Source organism: Pristiophorus japonicus, chromosome 23 (assembly GCF_044704955.1).
Source record: "Pristiophorus japonicus isolate sPriJap1 chromosome 23, sPriJap1.hap1, whole genome shotgun sequence".
NCBI classification, from domain to species: domain Eukaryota; kingdom Metazoa; phylum Chordata; class Chondrichthyes; family Pristiophoridae; genus Pristiophorus; species Pristiophorus japonicus.
The window spans coordinates 5,998,969-6,017,971 of NC_091999.1; the positions used below are offsets into that span (position 1 = coordinate 5,998,969).

At 54.6% G+C, this 19,003-nt stretch overlaps 1 protein-coding gene across 1 annotated transcript; it reads right to left on the minus strand.

The window, feature by feature from the left end:
• Positions 1-1,000: 1,000 nt before the first annotated feature.
• On the minus strand, positions 1,001-18,592 carry LOC139235612 (type 1 phosphatidylinositol 4,5-bisphosphate 4-phosphatase-like). The gene is made up of 6 exons (XM_070866653.1): positions 18,416-18,592; positions 13,900-14,006; positions 8,619-8,724; positions 7,116-7,168; positions 5,791-5,881; positions 1,001-4,226 (listed from the first exon to the last, which is right to left on the minus strand). The coding sequence occupies exons 1-6, from the start codon at positions 18,506-18,508 to the stop codon at positions 4,083-4,085; spliced, it is 594 nt and encodes a 197-aa protein (XP_070722754.1). The 5' UTR covers positions 18,509-18,592; the 3' UTR covers positions 1,001-4,082.
• Between the last annotated feature and the right edge of the window lie 411 nt (positions 18,593-19,003).

Sequence of the window (19,003 nt, forward strand, 5' to 3'; positions counted from 1 at the left end):
TCTCCTTAACCCACTCCCCAGGGACATCACCCTCCCATCTCCTCAACCCCACTCCCCAGGGACATCACCCACCCGTCTCCTTAACCCCACTCCCCAGGGACATCACCCTCCCATCTCCTTAACCCACTCCCACCTTTCACCATAAATTCGGCAGAAACCCTGAACAAAAGTGTAGAGGAACAAAGAGACCTGGGAGTGCAGTTCCACAGATCCCTGAAGGTAGCAGGCCAGGTGGATAAGGAGGTTCAGGCGGCATACGGAATACTTGCCTTTATTGGCCGAGGCATGGAATACAAGAGCAGGGAGGGATATGCTTGAACTGTATAAAACACTGGTTAGGCCACAGCTGGAGTACTGCGTGCACAGTTCTGGTCACCACATTACAGGAAGGATGTGATTGCACTGGAGAGGGTACAGAGGAGATTTACCAGGATGTTGCCGGGACTGAAGAATTTTAGCGATGAGGAAAGATTGGATAGGCTGGGGTTGTTTTCTTTGGAACAGAGGAGGTTGAGGGGAGACCTGATTGAGGTGTATAAAATGATGAGGGGCCTGGATAGAGTGGATAGGAAGGACCTGTTTCCCTGGGCAGAGGGGTCAACAACCAGGGGGCAGAGATTGAAAGTAATTGGGGGGGGAGGTTTAGAGGGGATTTGAGGGGAAATGTCTTCACCCAGAGGGCGGTGGGGGTCTGGGGCGGAACTCACTGCCTGAAAGGGGGGTAGAGGCAGAAACCCTCACCACATTTGGATGTGCCCCTGAAGTGCCGTAACCCACAGGGCTACGGACCCAGAGCGGGAAAGTGGGATTAGGCTGGGTAGCTCTTGGTCGGCCGGCACGGACACGATGGGCCGAATGGCCTCCTTCCCTGCTGTTAATTTGTCTGATTCTCTCACTGCCCAATCCCCATTCTCGAGTCCGCCCCCATCCCTGTCGACGTTGGTTGATTACTTCAGAATGAAAGGAAAGGCCAGCTATCGTCACAAGGAGGATCCAAAACTGGGAGCTAAAATTGTTTACATTTTTATTATGTTAAATCAATGTAGAATTTTTTTTTTAGTCAACATTTTAAATAGAACACATGATACAATGAGCATTGCAGTTAACATGATTCACCAGGCTGAGGCGCTGCGGACACGATACAATACCGGCTCTCACCCACAGGGGGCGCTGCGTCGTGGTCACGATACTATACCGGGTCTCACCTACAGGGGGCGCCATGGGCACGGTACAATACCGGTCTCGCCCACAGGGGGGTGCTGTAGACACGATACAATACCGGGTCTCACCCACAGGGGGCGCTGTAGACACGATACAATACCGGGTCTCACCCACAGGGGACGCTGTAGACACGATACAATACCGGGTCTCACCCACAGGGGGCGCTGTAGATATGATACAATACCGGGTCTCACCCACAGGGGGCGCTGTAGACACGATACAATACCGGGTCTCACCCACAGGGGGGGGCGCTGTAGACACGATACAATACCGGGTCTCACCCACAGGGGGCGCTGTAGACACGATACAATACCGGGTCTCACCCACAGGGGGGGGGCGCTGTAGACACGATACAATACCGGGTCTCACCCACAGGGGGCGCTGTAGACACGATACAATTCCGGGTCTCACCCACAGGGGGCGCTGTAGGCACAATACAATACCGGGTCTCACCCACAGGGGGGCGCCGTAGACGCGATACAATACCGGGTCTCATGCCTAGGGGGCGCCATGGACACAATACAATACCGGGTCTCACCCACAGGGGGGGGGGCGCTGTGGGCACGATACAATACTGGGTCTCGCCCACAGGGGGGCGCTGTGGACACGATACAATGCTGGGTCTCGCCCACAGGGGGTGCTGCGCTGTGGACACGATACAATGCCGGGTCTCACCCACAGGGGGGGGACGCTGTAGGCACGATACAATACCGGGTCTCACCCACAGGGGGCGCTGTAGACACGATACAATACCGGGTCTCACCCACAGGGGGCGCTGCAGACACGATACAATACCGGGTCTCGCCCACAGGGGGGCGCTGTGGACACGATACAATATCGGGTCTCACCCACAGGGGGCGCTGTAGACACGATACAATACCGGGTCTCACCCACAGGGGGCGCTGTAGACACGATACAATACCGGGTCTCGCCCACAGGGGGGCGCTGTGGACACGATACAATACCGGGTCTCGCCCACAGGGGGGGGCGCTGTGGACACGATACAATACCGGGTCTCGCCCACAGGGGGCGCTGTAGACACGATACAATACCGGGTCTCACCCACAGGGGGCGCTGTAGACACGATACAATACCGGGTCTCGCCCACAGGGGGGCGCTGTGGACACGATACAATACCGGGTCTCGCCCACAGTGGGCGCTGTAGACACGATACAATACCGGGTCTCGCCCACAGGGGGGCGCTGTGGACGCGATACAATACCGGGTCTCGCCCACAGGGGGGCGCTGTGGACGCGATACAATACCGGGTCTCGCCCACAGGGGGCGCTGTAGACACGATACAATACCGGGTCTCGCCCACAGGGGGGCGCTGTGGACACGATACAATACCGGGTCTCGCCCACAGGGGGCGCTGTAGACACGATACAATACCGGGTCTCGCCCACAGGGGGGGGGCGCTGTAGACACGATACAATACCGGGTCTCACCCACAGGGGGGCGCTGTGGACACGATACAATACCGGGTCTCGCCCCCGTCCTGCGCAGCCACTGAGAGACCCGCCCCGCGGCACAGCCCCCCCCCCAGAGGGAGAGCGGATCCGAGGACTTGGGTTCCTGGGCGGGGCGGGGGGGGTGGGTTTCAGCCCCCTGGTTGTGCCCTTGGAGCCAGTTTGCCGTGAGCCAGGGTGAATCTGGGAGCGAGTACAAGTGGGCGATGAGCGCAGTTAAGGGGTTGGTGCGGCCGCTCGGAGCTGGAGGGGGCCGAGCGGAGTGGGAGCAGGAGCTGGAGTCACGGATCCTTGTCTAACAAGGTCAGTTCACCCATTAGAGCAAAGCGTGGAGACCCCTCATGGCCCAGGCCCCCAGTGAGAGGGACACAGGGCGTGACTGACCAGAGACACACAGGCCCCCAGTGAGAGGGACACAGGGCGTGACTGACCAGAGACACACAGGCCCCCAGTGAGAGGGACACAGGGCGTGACTGACCAGAGAAACACAGGCCCCCAGTGAGAGGGACACAGGGCGTGACTGACCAGAGAAACACAGGCCCCCAGTGAGAGGGACACAGGGCGTGACTGACCAGAGACACACAGGCCCCCAGTGAGAGGGACACAGGGAGTGACTGACCAGAGACACACAGGCCCCCAGTGAGAGGGACACAGGGCGTGACTGACCAGAGACACACAGGCCCCCAGTGAGAGGGACACAGGGCGTGACTGACCAGAGACACACAGGCCCCCAGTGAGAGGGACACAGGGAGTGACTGACCAGAGACACACAGGCCCCCAGTGAGAGGGACACAGGGCGTGACTGACCAGAGACACACAGGCCCCCAGTGAGAGGGACACAGGGCGTGACTGACCAAAGAAACACAGGCCCCCAGTGAGAGGGACACAGGGCGTGACTGACCAGAGACACACAGGCCCCCAGTGAGAGGGACACAGGGCGTGACTGACCAGAGACACACAGGCCCCCAGTGAGAGGGACACAGGGAGTGACTGACCAGAGAAACACAGGCCCCCAGTGAGAGGGACACAGGGAGTGACTGACCAGAGAAACACAGGCCCCCAGTGAGAGGGACACAGGGAGTGACTGACCAGAGACACACAGGCCCCCAGTGAGAGGGACACAGGGAGTGACTGACCAGAGACACACAGGCCCCCAGTGAGAGGGACACAGGGCGTGACTGACCAGAGACACACAGGCCCCCAGTGAGAGGGACACAGGGCGTGACTGACCAGAGAAACACAGGCCCCCAGTGCGTCACTGGACAGAGAGACGGGCCTGTTGAAATCGAGTTCTATCTTTAGTGTGCAGTAGATTCCAGGGGTAGCGAACGGAGCTGACCCACACCCCCCCCCTTCCCCCCTCCAGAGACCCCCCCACCCCGGCCAGGATCATCAGGAGAAGTTCTGGATGGGATGACTGACTCTCAGACAGGCCCAGTAACAGGCTCGGGCCATACAGCAGACGGACAGAATGATGGCCACGGCCCAAGCAGCGTAGATCCCGTGGTACTTCTGAGCCTGCTTCCAGGTGGCGACCTGCCGGGGGGGGCGAGAGTGGGGGGGGGGGGAAGGGTCAGAGGTCAATGTCACAGCAGCCAAGGTGGGGAATGTCCCCGTCACACAATCCCCTTCCCCCACCCCATGCACCCCCGCCAAGTCCCTCCCTCCCTCAAACAACGTTCCCACGCCCCCTCCGAGTCCCTCCCCTATCGGGGGGATTAACCCCCTCACAGTTCCTCCCCTATCGGGGGGGATTAACCCCCTCACAGTCCCTCCCCTATCGGGGGGAATAACCCCCTCACAGTCCCTCCCCTATCGGGGGGATTAACCCCCTCACAGTTCCTCCCCTATCGGGGGGATTAACCCCCTCACAGTCCCTCCCCTATCGGGGGGAATAACCCCCTCACAGTCCCTCCCCTATCGGGGGGATTAACCCCCTCACAGTCCGTCCCCTATCGGGGGGGATTAACCCCCTCACAGTCCCTCCCCTATCGGGGTGGATTAACCCCCTCACAGTCCCTCCCCTATCGGGGGGAATAACCCCTCACAGTCCCTCCCCTATCGGGGGGATTAACCCCCTCACAGTTCCTCCCCTATCGGGGGGGATTAACCCCCTCACAGTTCCTCCCCTATCGGGGGGGATTAACCCCCTCACAGTCCCTCCCCTATCGGGGGGATTAACCCCCTCACAGTCCCTCCCCTATCGGGGGGAATAACCCCCTCACAGTCCCTCCCCTATTGGGGGGGATTAACCCCCTCACAGTCTCTCCCCTATTGGGGGGGATTAACCCCCTCACAGTCCCTCCCCTATCGGGGGGAATAACCCCCTCACAGTCCCTCCCCTATCGGGGGGGATTAACCCCCTCACAGTCCCTCCCCTATCGGGGGGATTAACCCCCTCACAGTCCCTCCCCTATCGGGGGGAATAACCCCCTCACAGTCCCTCCCCTATCGGGGGGGATTAACCCCCTCACAGTCCCTCCCCTATCGGGAGGATTAACCCCCTCACAGTCCCTCCCCTATCGGGGGGATTAACCCCTCACAGTCCGTCCCCTATCGGGAGGATTAACTCCCTCACAGTCCCTCCCCTATCAGGGGGGATTAACCCCCTCACAGTCCTTCGCCTATCGGGAGGATTAACTCCCTCACAGTCCCTCCCCTATTGGTGGGATTAACCCCCTCACAGTCCCTCCCCTATCGGGGGGATTAACCCCCTCACAGTCCCTCCCCTATCGGGAGGATTAACCCCTCACAGTTCCTCCCCTATCGGGAGGATTAACCCCCTCACAGTCCCTCCCCTATCGGGGGGATTAACCCCCTCACAGTCCCTCCCCTATCGGGAGGATTAACCCCTCACAGTCCCTCCCCTATCGGGAGGATTAACCCCCTCACAGTCCCTCCCCTATCGGGGGGATTAACCCCCTCACAGTTCCTCTCCTATCGGGGGGGATTAACCCCCTCACAGTCCCTCCCCTATTGGGGGGATTAACCCCCTCACAGTCCCTCCCCTATTTGGGGGGATTAACCCCCTCACAGTCCCTCCCCTATCGGGGGGGATTAAGCCCCCATTAAACCCCCTCCCCCCCCCTCGGATACTCACAGCAACCACGGCGGCAGTGGCCGCGAACACCAGGCCAAGGATGAAGATGCACAGGCAGCGTTTGCGAGGATATCGGCGACCGATCGAGGACCTGGCAAAGGACCGACAGAAAGCAGAGTTAGAGAAAGCTGTAAGCGAGGGCCGTGAGCAACAGTGGCTCATACGTGGCCGGGCAGTGGGGGGTGGGGGGGGGGCATGGTGCTGCACTGTCTTCTGCTGCTTTATCATCATCATAGGCAGTCCCTCGGAGTCGAGGAAGACTTGCTCCCACTCTAAAAGTGAGTTCTTAGGTGGCTGAACAGCCCAATACGGGAGCCACAGTCCCTGTCACAGGTGGGACAGACAGTGGTTGAGGGAAGGGGAGGGTGGGACTGGTTTGCCGCACGCTCCTTCCGCTGCCTGCGCTTGCTTTCTGCACGCTCTCGGCGACGAGACTCGAGGTGCTCAGCACCCCTCCCGGATGCACTTCCTCCACTGAGGGCGGGACTGATCTTTGGGCCCAGGGACTCCCAGGTGTCGGGGGGGGGGATGTTGCACTTTATCAGGGAGGCTTTGAGGGTGGGCCCTTGTAACGTTTCCTCTGGCCCACCTTGGGGCTCGCTTGCCGTGAAGGAGTTCCGAGTAGAGCGCTCGCTTTGGGGAGTCTCGTGTCTGGGGGACATGCGGACAATGTGGGCCCTGCCCAGCGGAGCTGGTCGAGTGTGTGGTCAGTGCTTCGATGCTGGGGATGTTGGGCCTGGTCGAGGACGCTAACGTTGGTGCGTCTGTCCTCCCGGGGGGATTTGCAGGATCTTGCGCGTTGGAGGTGTTTCTCCAGCGGCTTGAGGTGTCTACTGTACATGGTCCATGTCTCTGAGCCATAACATATCATGCATAAAGACCCCAGCAGAATACCCTCGGGCTGGATAGCTTCCGAGCAGGAGTATGAACCCCGATGGATATCCTACGCGCAAGTATATGGAGGCTATGACTCGCTTTTAATCTCAGTATAAAAATATAAACAGAGAAAGACATGTGGCCAAAATCATCAGACATCTTTAGGGCGGGCTTTGACACAAGAATCGAGACAAAAAACTCGATATGCCGTTGGGTATTAAGGTTTATGGGGAACCTCGGTGGTCAAAAGGTCAACATCCGAGGTCAGGCCCACCCCTCAAATGAGAATAAAAAGTAATTTCCTCATGGCTGCCCTGACAGACAGCGTGAGGGGAGAGAGAAACAGAAGCCTTCAGCTGGTGGAAGACCCTTTGAGCCATCCCATGGTTTACCGAAGGTGGCTCCAGACGCAGAGAAAGAGACTGAATGGTGAGGAAAATGATACTCACACTCTCCGGCAGTGTGGACAGCGTGCCAAGGTCCGGTCTGTAAACTCCCTCCACTGTGAAAACACACGGAAACAAGGTGAGACCGAGCCGCTCAAGGCCTCAGCATTGCCCCACAGCTGATGTCGCTGAGCCGCCCCGTTACACGCCCAGACGCTCCGTTACACGTCAAGCCCATGACCCACTCCGTTACACGCCGACCCCGTGACCCACTCCGTTACACGCCGACCCCGTGACCCACTCCGTTACACGCCGACCCCGTGACCCACTCCGTTACACGCCGACCCCGTGACCCACTCCGTTACACGCCGACCCTGTGACCCGCTCCTTTATACGCCGACCCCGTGACCCGCTCCTTTATACGCCGACCCCGTGACCCGCTCCTTTATACGCCGACCCCATGACCCACTCCGTTACACGCCGACCCCGTGACCCACTCCGTTACACGCCGACCCCGTGACCCGCTCCTTTATACGCCGACCCCGTGACCCGCTCCTTTATACGCCGACCCCATGACCCACTCCGTTACACGCCGACCCCGTGACCCACTCCGTTACACGCCGACCCCGTGACCCGCTCCGTTACACGCTGACCCCGTGACCCACTCCGTTACATGCCCAGATGCTCCATTACACGCCGACCCCGTGACCCACTCTGTTACACGCTGACCCCGTGACCCGCTCCGTTACATGCCCAGACGCTCCGTTACACGCCGACCCCGTGACCCGCTCCATTACACGCCAACCCTGTGACCCGCTCCGTTACACGCTGACCCCGTGACCCACTCCGTTACATGCCCAGACGCTCCGTTACACGCCGACCCCGTGACCCGCTCCATTACACGCCAACCCTGTGACCCGCTCCGTTACACGCTGACCCCGTGACCCACTCCGTTACATGCCCAGATGCTCCGTTACACGCCGACCCCATGACCCACTGTTACACGCTGACCCCGTGACCCGCTCCATTACACGCCAACCCTGTGACCCGCTCCGTTACACGCTGACCCCGTGACCCACTCCGTTACATGCCCAGATGCTCCGTTACACGCCGACCCCGTGACCCACTGTTACACGCTGACCCCGTGACCCGCTCCGTTACATGCCCAGACGCTCCGTTACACGCCGACCCCGTGACCCGCTCCATTACACGCCAACCCTGTGACCCGCTCCGTTACACGCCGACCCCGTGACCCGCTCCGTTACACGCAGACACCGCTCCGTTACACGCCAACCCCGTGACCCGCTCCGTTACACGCCAACCCCGTGACCCGCTCTGTTACACGCTGACCCCGTGACCCGCTCCGTTACACGCCGACCCCGTGACCCGCTCTGTTACACGCAGACACCGCTCCGTTACACGCCGACCCCGTGACCCGCTCCTTTACACGCCCAGCCGCTCCGTTACACGCCGACCCCATGACCAACACTGCCCCCACCCCGCCCCCGGAACATCGTGTGACAGAGACACCCACCCCCGCAGGACTCTGACATCCCCCGCACTCACCAGGAATGTGTTTTTGCAGTGCCCGCAGATGACACGAGCTCCGACTGGCTGGGGGTCTGGGCTGGTCGGACCGGGGTGAACCGGACCAAGATTTATTATCCTTTTACTGTAAGAAATCACAGAGAAGTCAAAAAATTCACAACCTCACACCAAACAAGCCTTTAGAAACATAGAAAATAGGTGCAGGAGTAGGCCATTCGGCCCTTCGAGCCTGCACCACCATTCAATAAGATCATGGCTGATCATTCACCTCAGTACCCCATTCCTGCTTTCTCTCCATACCCCTTGATCCCTTTAGCCGTAAGGGCCACATCTAACTCCCTCTTGAATGTATCCAATGAACTGGCCTCAACAACTCTCTGCGGTAGAGAATTCCACAGGTTCACAATTCTCTGAGTGAAGAAGTTTCTCCTCATCTCAGTCCTAAATGGCTTACCCCTTATCCTTAGACTGTGACCCCTGGTTCTGGGCTTCCCCAACATCGGGAACATTCTTCCTGCATCTCACCTGTCCAATCCCGTCAGAATTTTATATGTTTCTATGAGATCCCCTCTCATTCTTCTAAACTCCAGTGAATATAAGCCAAGTCGACAGTCCAGCCATCCCAGGAATCAGTCTGGTGAACCTTCGCTGCACTCCCTCAATAGCAAGAATGTCCTTCCTCAGATTAGGAGACCAAAACTGAACACAATATTCCAGGTGAGGCCTCACCAAGGCCCTGTACAATTGCAGTAAGACCTCCCTGCTCCTATACTCAAATCCCCTAGCTATTAAGTTCAGGACCCTTGTCTCTGATTTAACTGTGTCACTCTCCATCTTAATAAAGAATTCTACCATATTATGGTCACTCTTCCCCAAGGGGCCTCGCACAACAAGATTGCTAATTAGTTCTTTCTCATTACACATTACCCAGTCTAGGATGGCCAGCCTTCTAGCAAGGTTCCTCGACATATTGGTCCAGAAAACCATCCCTAATACACTCCAGGAAATCCTCCTCCACCGTATTGCTACCAGTTTGCTTAGCCCAATCTATATGTAGATTAAAGTCGCCCATGATAACTGCTGTACCTTTATTGCACGCATCCCTAATTTCTTGTTTGATGCCATCCCCAACCTCACTACTACTGTTTGGTGGTCTGTACACAACTCCCACTAGTGTTTTCTGCCCTTTGGTATTCCGCAGCTCCACCCATACCGATTCCACATCATCCAGGCTAATGTCCTTCCTTACTATTGCATTAATTTCCTCTTTAACCAGCAACTCCACCCCACCTCCTTTTCCTTTCTGTCTATCCTTCCTGAATGTTGAATGCCCCTGGATGTTGAGTTCCCAGCCTTGGTCACCCTGGAGCCATGTCTCCGTAATCCCAATTATATCATAATTCCGCCCCTCGAGCCTGTTGCACAGGAACTGGAGGAGGCCCATTCAGCCCCTCGAGCCTGTTACACAGGAACAGGAGGAGGCCCATTCAGCCCCTCGAGCCTGTTACACAGGAACAGGAGGAGGCCCATTCAGCCCCTCGAGCCTGTTACACAGGAACAGGAGGAGGCCCATTTAGCCCCTCGAGCCTGTTACACAGGAACAGGAGGAAGCCATTCAGCCCTTCGAGCCTGTTACACAGGAACAGGAGGGGACCCATTCAGCCCCTCGAGCCTGTTACACAGGAACAGGAGGAGGCCCATTCAGCTCCTCGAGCCTGTTACACAGGAACAGGAGGAGGCCCATTCAGCTCCTCGAGCCTGTTACACAGGAACAGGAGGAGGCCCATTCAGCCCCTCGAGCCTGTTACACAGGAACAGGAGGAGGCCCATTCAGCCCCTCGAGCCTGTTACACAGGAACAGGAGGAGGCCCATTCAGCCCCTCGAGCCTGTTACACAGGAACAGGAGGAGGTCCATTCAGCCCCTCGAGCCTGTTACACAGGAACAGGAGGCGGCTCATTCAGCCCCTCGAGCCTGTTACACAGGAACAGGAGGCCCATTCAGCCCCTCGAGCTTGTTACACAGGAACAGGAGGCGGCTCATTCAGCCCCTCGAGCCTGTTACACAGGAACAGGAGGAGGCCCATTCAGCCCCTCAAGCCTGTTACACAGGAACAGGAGGAGGCCCATTTAGCCCCTCAAGCCTGTTACACAGGAACAGGAGTAGGCCATTCAGCCCCTCAAGCCTGTTACACAGGAACAGGAGGAGGCCCATTTAGCCCCTCAAGCCTGTTACACAGGAACAGGAGTAGGCCATTCAGCCAACCTGAAAATGACCCGTTTACCCGACACGGTTTTCTGTTAGTTAGCCAATCCTCTACGTTTGCTAATATATTACCCCAAACCCGTGAGCTCTTATCTTGTACAATAACCTTTTATGTGGCACTTTATCAAATAAGAACATAAGAAATAGGAGCAGGAGGAGGCCATTTGGCCCCTCGAGCCTGCTCCGCCATTTAATAAGATCATGGCTGATCCGATCATGGACTCAGCTCCACTTCCCTGCCCGCTCCCCATAACCCTTCACTCCCCAATCGCTCAAAAATCTGTCTATCTCCACCTTAAATATATTCAATGACCCAGCCTCCACAGCTCTCTGGGGCACTGACTGGTGTCTCTCAATCCCCTCTCTCTCAGGATATCTACACACATAGAAACATAGAAAATAGGTGCAGAAGTAGGCCATTCGGCCCTTTGAGCCTGCACCACCATTCAATATGATCATGGCTGATCATTCACCTCAGTACCCCTTTCCTGCTTTCTCTCCATACCCCTTGATCCCTTTAGCCGTAAGGGCCATATCTAACTCCCTCTTGAATATCTCCAATGAACTGGCATCAACAACTCTCTGCGGTAGAGAATTCCACAGGTTCACAACTCTGAGTGAAGAAGTTTCTCCTCATCTCAGTCCTAAATGGCTTACCCCTTATCCTTAGACTGTGACCCCTGGTTCTGGACTTCCCCAACATCAGGAACATTCTTCCTGCATCCAACCTGTCCTGTCCCGTCAGAATTTTATATGTTTCGAGGAGATCTCCTCTCATTCTTCTAAATTCCAGTGAATATAAGCCTAGTTGATCCAGTCTTTCTTCATATGACAGTCCAGCCATTCCGGGAATCAGTCTGGTGAAACTTCGCTGCACTCCCTCAATAGCAAGAATGTCCTTCCTCAGATTAGGAGACCAAAACTGAACACAATATTCAAGGTGTGGCCTCACCAAGGCCCTGTACAACTGCAGTACGACCTCCCTGCTCCGAAACTCAAATCCTCTCGCAATGAAGGCCAACATACCATTTGCCTTCTTCACCGCCTGCTGTATCTGCATGCCAACTTTCAATGACTGTTGTACCATGACACCCAGGTCTCGTTGCACCTCCCCTTTTACTAATCTGTCACCATTCAGATAATATTCTGCCTTCCTGTTTTTGCCACCAAAGTGGATAACCTCACATTTATCCACATTATCCTGCATCTGCCATGCATTTGCACACTCACCAAACCTGTCCAAGTCACCCTGCAGTCTCTTAGCATCCTCCTCACAGCTCACACTGCCACCCAGCTTAGTGTCATCTGCAAACTTGGAGATATTACATTCAATTCCTTTGTCTAAATCATTAATGTATATTGTAAATAGCTGGGGTCCCAGCACTGAACCCTGCGGCACCCCACTAGTCACTGCCTGCCATTCTGAAAAGGACCCGTTTATTCCTACTCTTTGCTTCCTGTCTGCCTACAGTTCTCTATCCACGTCAGTACATTACCCCCAATACCATGTGCTTTAATCATGTGGGACCTTGTCAAAAGCCTTTTGAAAGTCCAAATACACCACATCCACTGACTCCCCCTTGCCCACTCTACTAGTTACATACTCAAAAAATTCTAGAAGATTTATCAAGCATGATTTCCCTTTCATAAATCCATGCTGACTTGGACCGATCCTGTCACTGCTTTCCAAATGCGCTGCTATTACATCTTTAATAATTGATTCCACTACTGATGTCAGGCTAACCGGTCTATAATTTCCTGTTTTCTCTCTCCCTCCCTTTTTAAAAAGTGGGGTTACATTAGCTACCCTCCAATCCATAGGAACTGATCCAGAGTCCATGGAATGTTGGAAAATGATCACCACTGCATCCACTATTTCTAGGGCCACTTCCTTATGTACCCTGGGATGCAGACTATCAGGCCCTGGGGATTTATCGACCTTCAATCCCATCAATTTCCCTAACACAATTTCCTGACTAATAAGGATTTCCTTCAGTTCCTCCTTCTCGCTCGACCCTCGGTCCCCGAGTATTTCCAGAAGGTTATGTGCGTCTTCCTTCATCAAGACAGAAACAAAGCATTTGTTCAATTGGTCTGCCATTTCTTTATTCCCCATTATAAATTCCCCTGATTCTGACTGCAAGGGACCTACATTTATCTTCACTAATATTTTTCTCTTCACATATCTATAGAAGCTTTTGCAGTCAGTTTCACTAACTGGTGTCTCTCAGTCCCCTCTCCCCATCATGGGGATATCTGTACACTGACTGGTGTCTCTCAGTCCCCTCTCCCCATCATGGGGATATCTGTACACTGACTGTTGTCTCTCAGTCCCCTCTTCCTCAGAGAGATATCTGTACACTGACTGGTGTCTCTCAGTCCCTCTCCCTCAGGGAGATATCTGTACACTGACTGGTGTCTCTCAGTCCCCTCCCCCTCGGAGATATCTGTACACTGACTGGTGTCTCTCAGTCCCTCTCCCTCAGGGAGATACCTGTACACTGACTGGTGTCTCTCAGTCCCCTCTCCCTCAGGGAGATATCTGTACACTGACTGGTGTCTCTCAGTCCCTCTCCCTCAGGGAGATATCTGTACACTGACTGGTGTCTCTCAGTCCCTCTCCCTCAGGGAGATATCTGTACACTGACTGGTGTCTCTCAGTCCCCTCCCCCTCGGAGATATCTGTACACTGACTGGTGTCTCTCAGTCCCTCTCCCTCAGGGAGATATCTGTACACTGACTGGTGTCTCTCAGTCCCTCTCCCTCAGGGAGATATCTGTACACTGACTGGTGTCTCTCAGTCCCCTCCCCCTCGGAGATATCTGTACACTGACTGGTGTCTCTCAGTCCCCTCTTCCTCAGAGAGATATCTGTACACTGACTGGTGTCTCTCAGTCCCTCTCCCTCAGGGAGATATCTGTACACTGACTGGTGTCTCTCAGTCCCTCTCCCTCAGGGAGATATCTGTACACTGACTGGTGTCTCTCAGTCCCCTCCCCCTCGGAGATATCTGTACACTTGCTTGTGTCTCTCACCAGTAGGGTCTGGGACAGGCGATCCTCTGTGACGTCACTTTACAGATCAGGAGACAATTACACGGACATCGGACGTATTTCTTACCCATAGGAGCATTTTTAATGGGCTGTGGAGAGAATGAGGGGGAGAGCAGAGTGAGCACAGATTCAGAAAGCCCCAATCGGCACTGTGTACATGATGCGACAATGCAATCTACCCCCAATTTGAACCGACTAAAAGCTGGCAGAGTATGTTCCGGGACAGTGTCCGTGCAGAGTAACCCTACATCCGAGAGGATTGAAGAAGATGGGTTTCCCTGGACTCCATCAGGATCTTAAAGCTAAGTTTCTTCAAGAAAGAAGGTCTTGTATTTATTTAGCGCCTTTCACGACCACTGGACGTCCCAAAGCACTTTACAGCCAATGAAGTACTTTTGGAGTGCAGTCATTGTTGTAATGTGGGAAACGCCAATTTGCGCACAGCAAGCTCCCACACACAGCAACGTGATAATGACCAGATAATCTGCTTTTGTTATGTTGAGGGATAGATATTGGCCCCAGGGGATAACTCCCCTGCTCTTCGAAATAGTGCCATGGGATCATTTACTTCCACCTGAGAGAGCAGACGGGGCCTCGGTTTAACGTCTCATCCTAAAAACGGTCCCTCCGACAGTGCGGCGCTCCCTCAGTACTGCCCCTCCGACAGTGGGGCGCTCCCTCAGTACTGCCCCTCCGACAGTGCGGCGCTCCCTCAGTACTGCCCCTCCGACAGTGCGGCGCTCCCTCAGTACTGCCCCTCCGTCAGTGCGGCGCTCCCTCAGCACTGCCCCTCCGACAGTGCGGTGCTCCCTCAGCACTGCCCCTCTGACATAGAAACATAGAAAATAGGTGCAGGAGTAGGCCATTCGGCCCTTCGAACCTGCACCACCATTCAGTAAGATCATGGCTGATCATTCACCTCTGTACCCCTTTCCTGCTTTTTCTCCATACCCCTTGATCCCTTTAGCCGTAAGGGCCATATCTAACTCCCTCTTGAATATATCCAATGAACTGGCATCAACGACTCTCTGCTGTAGGGAATTCCACAGGTTAACAACTCTCTGAGTGAAGAAGTTTCTCCTCATCTCAGTCCTAAATGGCCTACCCCTTATCCTTAGACTGTGACCCCTGGTTCTGGACTTCCCCAACATCGGGAACATTCTTCCCGCATCTAACTTGCCCAGTCCCGTCAGAATTTTATATGTTTCTATGAGAACGCCTCTCATTCTTCTAAACGCCAGTGAATACAGGCCCAGTCGATCCAATCTCTCCTCATATGTCAGTCCTGCCATCCCGGGAATCAGTCTGGTGAACCTTCGCTGCATTCCCTCAATAGCAAGAACGTCCTTCCTCAGATTAGGAGATTAAAACTGAATACAATATTCCAGGTGAGGCCTCACCAAGGCCCTGTACAGCTGCAGTAAGACCTCCCTGCTCCTATACTCAAATCCCCTAGCTATGAAGGCCAACATACCATTTGCCTTCTTCACCGCCTGCTGTACCTGCATGCCAACTTTCAATGACTGATGAACCATGACACTCAGGTCTCGTTGCACCTCCCCTTTTCCTAATCTGCCGCCATTCAGATAATATTCTGCCTTCGTGTTTTTGCCACCAAAGTGGATAAGCTCACATTTATCCACATTATACTGCATTTGCCATGCATTTGCCCACTCACCTAACCTGTCCAAGTCAACCTGCAGCCTCTTAGCATCCTCCTCACAGCTCACACCGCCACCCAGCTTAGTGCCATCTGCAAACTTGGAGATATTACACTCAATTCCTTCATCCAAATCATTAATGTATATTGTAAATAACTGGGGTCCCAGCACTGAGCCCTGCAGCACTCCACTAGTCACTGCCTGCCATTCTGAAAAGGACCCGTTTATCCCGACTCTCTGCTTCCTGTCTGCCAACCAGTTCTCTATCCACGTCAGTACATTACCCCCAATACCATGTGCTTTAATTTTGCACACCAATCTCTTGTGTGGGACCTTGTCAAAAGCCTTTTGAAAGTCCAAATACACCACATCCACTGGTTCTCCCTTGTCCACTCTACTAGTTACATCCTCAAAAAACTCTCGAAGATTTGTCAAGCATGATTTCCGTTTCATAAATCCATGCTGACTTGGAACGATCCTGTCACTGCTTTACAAATGCGTTGCTATTACATCTTTAATAATTGATTCCAGCATTTTCCCCACTACTGATGTCAGTCTAACCGGTCTATAATAAGCCGCTTTCTCTCTCCCTCCCTTTTGAAAAAGTGGTGTTACATTAGCTACCCTCCAGTCCATAGGAACTGATCCAGAGTCTATGGAATGTTGGAAAATGATCACCAATGCATTCACTATTTCGAGGGCCACTTCCTTAAGTACTCTGGGATGCAGACTATCAGGCCCCGGGGATTTATCAGCCTTCAATCCCATCAATTTCCCGAACACAATTTCCTGACTAATAAGGATTTCCTTCAGTTCCTCCTTCTCGCTAGACCCTCGGTCCCCTAGTATTTCCGGAAGGTTATTTGTGTCTTCCTTCGTGAAGACAGAACCAAAGTATTTGTTTAACTGGTCTGCCATTTCTTTGTTCCCCATTATAAATTCACCTGAATCTGACTGCAAGGGACCTACATTTGTCTTCACTAATCTTTTTCTCTTCACATATCAATAGAAGCTTTTGCAGTCAGTTTTTATGTTCCCAGCAAGCTTCCTCTCATACTCTATTTTCCCCCTCCTAATTAAACCCTTTGTCCTCCTTTGCTGAATTCTAAATTTCTCCCAGTCCTCAGGTTTGCTGCTTTTTCTGGCCAATTTATATGCCTCTTCCTTGGATTTAACACTTTCCCTTGTTAGCCACGGTTGAGCCACCTTCCCTTTTTTATTCTTACGCCACACAGGGATGTACAATTATTGAAGTTCATCCATGTGATATTTAAATGTTTGCCATTGCCTATCCACCATCAACCCTTTAAGTATCATTCGCCAGTCTATCCTAGCCAATTCACGTCTCATACCGTCAAAGTTTCCTTTCTTTAAGTTCAGGACCCTAGTCTCTGAATTAACTGTCACTCTCCAGCTTAATGAAGAATTCTACCATATTATGGTCACTCTTCCCCAAGGGGCCTCGCACAACAAGATTGCTAATTAGACCTTTCTCATTACACAACACCCAGTCTAGGATGGCCAGCTCTCTAGTTGGGTCCTCGACCTATTGGTCTAGAAAACCATCCCTAATACACTTCAGAAATCCTCCTCCACCGCATTGCTACCAGTTTGGTTAGTCCAATATATATGTAGATTAAAGTCGCCCATGATAACTGCTGTACCTTTATTGCACGCGTCCCTAATTTCTTATTTTATGCTGTCCCCAACCTCACTACTACTGTTTGGTGGTCTGTACACAATTGCCACTAGCGTTTTCTGCCCTTTGGTATTCCACAGCTCCACCCATACCGATTCCACATCATCCAAACTCATGTCCTTTCTTACAATTGCGTTAATTTCGTCTTTAACCGACAGTGCGGCGTTCCCTCAGTACTGCCCCTCCGACAGTGCGGCGTTCCCTCAGTATTGCCCCTCCAACAGTGCGGGGCTCCCTCAGTACTGCCCCTTCGACAGTGCGGGGCTCCCTCAGTACTGCCCCTCCGACAGTGCGGCACTCCCTCAATACTGCCCCTCCAACAGTGCACCGCTCCCTCAGTACTGCCCCTCCGACAGTGCGGCACTCCCTCAATACTGCCCCTCCGACAGTGCGGCGCTCCCTCAGTACTGCCCCTCCGACAGTGCGGCACTCCCTCAATACTGCCCCTCCGACAGTGCGGCGCTCTCTCAGTACTGCCTCTCCGACAGTGCGGCGCTCCCTCAGTACTGCCCCTCCGACAGTGCGGCGCTCTCTCAGTACTGCCTCTCCGACAGTGCGCCGCTCCCTCAGTACTGTCCCTCCGACAGTGCGGCACTCCCTCAGTACTGCCCCTCCGACAGTGCGGCACTCCCTCAGTACTGCCCCTCCGACAGTGCGGCACTCCCTCAATACTGCCCCTCCGACAGTGCGGCGTTCCCTCAGTACTGCCCCTCCGACAGTGCGGCGCTCCCTCAGTACTGCCCCTCCGACAGTACGGCAATACACTGGGAGTGTCAGCCTATATTTTTGTGCTCAAGTCCCTGGAGTAGGATTTGAACCCACAACCTTTTGACACAGAGGCGAATGTGCTGCCCACTGAGTGATGGCTGATCCCATGTTCGAACAATCGACACACTCCAGCTGACCCCAGCCCTCGAACCAAACTGATCCCCACCCCACCACTCCCCAACACCCACATTCCCACCGCCCCCCCCAGCCCCCTCCCTCCCCCCCCACACCATAACCCAGCCCCTCCCCTCCCTCCCTCACCATAACCCAGCCCCTCCCCTCCCTCCCTCACCGTAACCCAGCCCCTCCCCTCCCTCCCTCACCGTAACCCAGCCCCCTCCCCGCTCACTGCAACCCTCCCCCACCTCACCGTAGCCTCATTGCAGATCCCACATTTCACCACGTGTTGCTGCATTTTGCCTTCAACGTTGATGGGGGACTGACAGACCCGGCAGTTGATCATCGGGCTGCTCCCGCTCTCAGGGCTGGTCAGAGGGGAGTAGGGGGGAGGGTCCTCACCCGGGAGCACTGCTGGAGCCCCCTCGGTGAACTCGGGAAATCCTGGAGAGACAGCAGGGAGCGGAGCGTCAGTATCATTCACCACTCCATACCCCACACACACACACACAGGTAGAGGAGCTTTACTCTGTGTCTAACCCCCTGTACCTGCCCTGGGAGTGTTTGATGGGACAGTGTAGAGGGAGCTTTACTCTGTATCTAACCCCGTGCTGTACCTGCCCTGGGAGTGTTTGATGGGACAGTGTAGAGGGAGCTTTACTCTGTATCTAACCCCCTGTCCCTGCCCTGGGAGTGTTTGATGGGACAGTGTAGAGGGAGTTTTACTCTGTATCTAACCCCCTGTACCTGCCCTGGGAGTGTTTGATGGGACAGTGTAGAGGGAGCTTTACTCTGTATCTAACCCCGTGCTGTACCTGCCCTGGGAGTGTTTGATGGGACA

Bases quoted from the DNA above. Each gene is read 5' to 3' on its own strand.
- LOC139235612 (XM_070866653.1), bottom strand. From the start codon at position 18,508: ATGATCAACTGCCGGGTCTGTCAGTCCCCCATCAACGTTGAAGGCAAA. The intron at 14,007-18,415 runs GTGAGGTGGGGG...TTCTCTCCACAG, and splicing joins GGATCTGCAATGAGGCTACG to CCCATTAAAAATGCTCCTAT. The intron at 7,169-8,618 runs GTGAGTGCGGGG...GTGTTTTCACAG, and splicing joins ACTGCAAAAACACATTCCTG to TGGAGGGAGTTTACAGACCG.